Below are 6,000 nucleotides of genomic sequence, written 5' to 3'. Positions count from 1 at the left end.
GGAAGGGCTGGGAGCTGGGGACCCAGAGAGGTCAGTGCAAGGGAAGTCAAGGAAGGCTTCCCGGAGGAGGAGGAGTGGGCATTGACGGATGAATAGATTTCTAGTTATACAGGGAAAGAAGGATGGGTGGCTTAGAGAAAGTGAAACGGGTCATTGAGACCTAGATGGGACCTAACAGAGCACAGAAAAGGAACAGAGAGGGGCTCAGAGGAAGACATGATTAAGAAAGGCCTGGAGAGAACAGGAGCAGAGAGCGGGGAAGAGAGTGTTGGAGACACGGAGACCCAGAGCCCGAGGAGCGGAGATCCTCCGGGCAGAGCCGGCAGGCGACATGCGTGGGGGCCGCCCAGTCCCCGTGCGGGGGAGGCCTGGAGGCGGGGATCCGGGGCTCCACGCGGGGCTCTTTAATGCACCCCCAGGCTGCGGCGCCCCCGCCCCATCAGGCGTTCCGGCCCCGCCCGCCGCGCGCCGGCGCCACGTCAGGAGCTGTCCGCCCCCCGGTGCTGAACCAAGATGGCTGGCGGCGGCCGGGCCCGGGCGTGAGCAGAGCGCGGGCTGCAGCCGCGAGATGCACGGAGCCGGCGGACGCTGAGCCCGACCCCACCGAGCCGGCCTGGCCGCCCCCGGCCCGCCGGCGACTCCGGAGCCATGTCCCTGCTCTGCGTTGGAGGTAGGCGGGAGGCTGCGGGTCGGCACCCGTGCGGGCGCGGGCTGCTCCCGGGGTCCGCGTGGATGCGGCTGGGCTCCTCCGGGGGTGACCTGAGCACACGCGGCCGGATCGCCGAGGGGCGAGCGCTGGGCGCTGCGGCAGGCCGCCTCGGGGGTGACCCGTGTAGACGCGGCTCGGTTCTTCGGGGGTCCCGATCGCCTCTGTTGGGGGTCGTGTGGACGCGGGTGGGGATCTCGGGTTCTGTCCCGAAGCGGTCCAGACTCGGGCGACGGTGTAGACCGGGTTGTTGGTGTAGGGGTCCATGTGGAGCGGGCTGGCTGGGTAGTCTGACTCCTGCGGGGCACTCGGAAGGAGTCCCGTCCTGTGCGCCGGGCTGTGGACCCTCGGGGACGCGGACCCGGCTGGGCATTCGAAGGGGCGCGGGTCTCCAAGCCCCGGAAATGGAAGGTCTGGGTGGGCGGGCGTCTTGGCCCTCAGGACGGCGGAGAGTTCTAGGACCCCCTAGAAGAGGGTGAAGAGGACTAGGGGGAGGGGGCCAGGGAGACCCCCAGCGTCCAGAGAGGGCGATGACTGGGGGTGTGGGGCTGCTTCTCCCATGAACTCTTTGGCCTTCCAGATGGGGACTGGGAGGACAGCGGGAGGGACTTTCCCCCGCCCCCTCCAGACCCCCTGAAGACGTACCCAGCCTTCTCTGTAGGGAGCAGACCCTTTTGGAAGAGCAGTGACCCCCGCACGACCCCCCGCCCTCGACCCCGACCCCTGTGGGTCCATCCTCACCTCACCCACTTTGGGCTGCAGGGAGGGAAGGGGGAGCTATTTTGGGGCCAGAGCGCCATCTGCACTGAGGCCCACGCCCAGGCCCACGCTCTGCGTTGGGGTGGGGGGAGGGAGAGGAACGTGGGAGACGCATGACCCCCCAACACACCTTTGAGCCTAGGGTTGGGAGAGGCCAGCTCACCAGGGCCCGGGCGTCCGAGGCACTCCCGGAGAGAACTCAGGCTCTGGGAGACCTTGGGCGGGGAGCGGGCTGGCGGTGGGTGGGCTCGAGGCCCACAGAATTCTGAACCCTGGCTTTTAAGGACTGGGGTTCGCGGCTCCCCGCGCCCACTTCATGAAGACTGCGGTGGTGGAAGGAGGGTGTCGACCGAGTGTGAGAGGCCAGGCTTCGGGAGACCTTGGGCGGCGGGGAGTGTGAGAGTGTGTGCGCGCGCGTGTGTACGAGCGCGCGCGCGCGCGTGCCGAACTCCAGCGGCCGCCTGGACCCGGGTGGGCAGGCCCGAGCCGGGCCCCGCCCCCGCCCCGCCCACTCCCCTCCCCCCGCGGCTCCATTCACAAACCCAGCCCCGCCCGCCCGCTCCCCGCCGCGGCTTCCCGTGTGCAAATAGGGTCGGGCCGGCGGCGTGGACGCGGGTGTTCTTAAAGGGACAGGAGCCCCCTTTCTCTGAGCTTATTTCGGTCTGACGAGGCTGGGGGTGGTGGGAGAAGGGTCCCTAATGTCAAAGGTCAACACCTCGAGCCCCTGACCTCCAGGCCTGTGGAGCTAGTGTTGTCGGGAAACCTAGGGGACCCCCGTGCTATCCCCACGGTTACACCTGAGGAAGGATGGAGGGGAAGTTGGGTGTCAGACCCAGCTGGCTCTTCCCTTTCTCGAGTTGCCTGGCACTCCAGGAAGCGGCGCCGGAGCCGGGGCCGTGGGGTGCTCCTGCTGTGGCCCCCGTCCTCTCCCTTGCCCCCTCCCCGCCCCCACACCCCTCGCAGGGCTCCTGGGGAAGGCCCGCTTAGTGCAGGGGGCGGGATCTCACGCTCAGCTCTGACGCAAACAGGAGGCTCGGCTGCGGGGGTGGTGTGTGTGGGGGGGTGTGCAGTAAGAGGGAGGAGGCTTCCAGAAAGGGAGGCCCGGGGGCAGGATTGTGCTGGATTCTGTGGACTTTGTGGGAAGGAGTCCCGGGCAGAGTGGAGGGCTGATGGGCGGGGCGAGGCTGGGGCTGCGTTGTGGGGCTGGGAGACCTGGTGAGGAGGGGGAGCCTGGTCCCTGGAGCAGGAAAAGGGGGGCGGTAAGAGCTGGAGGGGGGTAAAGCCCCGTGGTGAGGGGTGGGCCAGGAGGATGGTGGGAAGAGTGGGGGTGTGAGGTGGGCTGGGCGGGAGGGAAACTAGGCTGGGAGGGGTGGCCCTGGGATGTGAGCTCATCTCTGGAGTTGGAGCACCTGCCCCTCCTCACCCAGGCGTCCACCGCCCTACACACATTCCCACCAGGCTTGCTGCTGTGCACTAAGCCAAAGTCCCTGAAATACAGATGGGTGTGTCTGCGGGTGCACAACTGGAAGTATCCATACAAAGTTGATGTGTGTGCAGAATACACAAGATCTCCTCACCACCTCACACCCAGACATGCACCCGTTTGCACCCATTAAGGTACCAAGTCTCATGAAGTAACTTATATACGCATAAGCACATACAAAGACCATATGTGTACACACAGGACAATGCTTGCTTCGACATTCGAAGCAGTCTTTTTGAATGGTCGAAGGATGTTACATACACTCACTTAGGTACGCAGGTACACATGAGTGTGTGTGTATGCAAATACACAAATACATGGGTCATGGAACTGCATGGCATGCACACATGTGCCAACATGTGTGTGCTACTAACTCATTGTCCACAAGATTGCACATGCCAGTACATCTTCATCTCTAGGCACATATGTGCAGACCCTCACCTGCACACAAACAGTCCCATGTCCCTCTATACATGCACACACATCCGCCTGCCCTGGTTATGCAAGTGAACTCCTCCCTGCAGACACCCAAGCAAACAGGCCGATGCAAGTGCTCAACCGTGCCCCCCAAGCCAGCAAACGGGAGCCCGTCTGCAGAGGCCCCAGAGGCTCTAGGCTCCTGCTTCCTTACCTGTGTGGAAACACATGGCCTCCTCTTAATCGGCCTGCCAGCTGTTGGCAGTGTCCTGAGGTTGTCAATGGTAAATGGTAAATGCACCTGGTTCCTTTATGAAGTTGCTCGTATTTACGTGATAATCAGTCATTGAGCTCCTGCTGTGTACCAGGCACTGTTCTTGGTTCTGGGGACCCAGTCCTACCCCTGGCTACTCTCCTAATTGTGTTAGGGTAAAAGAGATGGGGAAAGGCTGAGGAGCGGGGCAGGGGTCCAGGACACCCTTCCTCTAGAAGCCTGCCTTGAACCCCACCCCTGCCATTTGCCTGAGTGTCAGAAGATGAGGGGAAAGATAATCGGAGGGAAGACAGTGGTCCAGGCAAAGGAACAGCATGGTCCAAGGCGCGGCAGTCAGGATCAATTCCAGGCTTTCCTGTGCTCGCAGCATTTTGCATAGACCATCAGGTTTTAAAGGGTCCATAAATATTTGATGGGCGAATAAGGCAAACAAATCAGTGAATGTGTGCGAGGAAAAAAATTGCCTCACGACCAATAATAACATCCACAAGTCCCACCCATCCAGCATGCTGCAGGCACGGTTTCGAGGATTTTTGTGCCCACTGCCCTCTTGAATCCTCAGAGCAGCCCCGTTTTGCAGATGAGCAAAACTGAGACTCAGAGAGGTCTAGCAACTTGTCTACTGCCACAGAGCCAGAGGTGAAACTAACGACTCCCGAGCCTGTTATGGGCAAGGGAAGGCCCTTGAGCCTCCTCTCAGCCTCAGAACCTGGGAGACAGCCAAATTCCCTCCATGGGTGAGAGTCTGTCCTGATTGCCTTCTTCCCGTATCCACTCAGTAAACTGGCACGTCACCACCTCCTCATTCATAATGGCTATTTTCCTCCTCTCTCCCAGGAAGACTTTACAGATCACTCTCCTGGGCTGCCCCATCTGTGATGTCACCCAGCAGGGGGCATCTGTATCTGGGTCTTTCCTCTCACCCTGTGAGGTGCTAACGAGGGCATTCTGTCTTGGGCAGGTCTGGGTTTGAATCCTGCATTCATCACTCTCTGCAAGTCCCACATGCTCTTCATTCCTCAGCATGCCCATCTGTAGAATGGGCACACCAATAGCGCCAGTGCCACCTGGGTTTGCCAGGATGCTCTAATGAGAGGAGGCAGGGCCCTTTGGCATGATGCCTGGCCTATGGGAAGGCCCAATAAGTGTGAGCCAAAGAAATGGAAAATCAGTGATGGTATTTTTATTAATGGAGCCTAAGAGCTTTCGGGAAGGAGGTCCATCAGTGTAGGGCACTCTATGTAGGCCCGAGGAGAGCTCCAAGAGGGGTCTTCAGCTCTTGAGCAGGACAATGGAAGCCAAGTTAATCAGGGATATAAGAGCAGGAATGGAGGGTTCAGAACCACGGACAGCGTCCAATTGCACCGCAGGGTTGGTCTTAGCGCAAGTCAACCGTAGGAGGAAAGGAAAAGCCTTTAGCGAATCGCTATTTATTGAGCAACTACAACTGTATACACTGGGCCTAATTCTTGGTGGTCCGTGGTAAGCAGCACGGGATCACTGATCCTTGGGTTCTTGGCATGTTTGTTTTTCACACAGAAGGCTTCTGTCTGCCTCCAGCTTATTTCCTCCGGTAGAGTCTGAGAGTCCTCGCTTATTCTCTGCCCCGTGCAAAACCCGCAGGGTCAACGCCCTATATCATAGAGCTCATCCGTCTCCCGCTGAAGTGTCTGCCAGCAGCATCACACGGGAAACCGTCAAATATCCTGGAATCTATTTCTGGATTTTCTATGTTCCCCACCCCCATGCCAAAGCCACCCTTTGATATGGTGGCCTTGCACTGTGTATATTCTGACACTCAGTGAGCACATCAGGGGAGTGGGCTTTCAGATCTCTCCTTGATGGCTGGGTTCCCCTCCCCCTTCCCTTCACACTGCCCCCCTCATCTGGCAGGTCACAAGTGCCCCAAGACTGGAGGCCCCTTCGGTTAGAATTCAGGATCCTAGAATCTTAGCCAAGGGCACGCTGAGAAATCAACCAAATAATAAAATAGTCATGATACTAGTCCTAATAATAACGTGTTAATACTATTATTATTATTAATGATACTATAATAATGACAAGGCAGAAGGGGGAGAGGGAGGAAGAGGGGATCAAAACCACCCAGTTTGACCTCTCCCCATTTCCCAGATGCAGAAACTGAGGCCTCGAGCCCCGCAGTGCCCATGGGGATCCCGCAGCCTGAACCCCCGCTCCAGCCTCCCCAGGTTCGGGGAGCATCTGTAATCACATTCATCAGTCCCGGCTGATGGGGCCCCAGAGACATCCGAGGCCGCGCAGGTCACTGGCTGCGCGTGACGCGGTGTCTCCACCCACCCGACACCCGCCGTCAGAGGGCGACAGCGCCCGCGCCCCCCCTTC

General features: G+C 59.8%; 1 protein-coding gene across 4 annotated transcripts in view; it reads left to right on the top strand.

The window, feature by feature from the left end:
• Positions 1-648: 648 nt before the first annotated feature.
• The window catches only part of UNC13A (unc-13 homolog A), a gene marked incomplete at its 5' end in the record, with an annotated part of 60,722 nt that continues 55,370 nt past the window's right edge, over positions 649-6,000 (top strand). For all 4 annotated transcript variants that reach the window (XM_081288568.1, XM_081288569.1, XM_081288567.1 and 1 more), the window contains one exon: positions 649-670. In XM_081288568.1, coding sequence (XP_081144694.1) covers positions 649-670 — 22 coding nt within the window. The remainder of the gene's footprint in view (positions 671-6,000) is intronic.

Source organism: Spermophilus citellus, assembly GCF_964194105.1.
Source record: "Spermophilus citellus genome assembly, chromosome: 3".
NCBI lineage: Eukaryota > Metazoa > Chordata > Mammalia > Rodentia > Sciuridae > Spermophilus > Spermophilus citellus.
The sequence above is the reverse complement of the archived record's forward strand: the minus strand, read 5'-3'. Positions and strand labels throughout refer to the sequence as shown.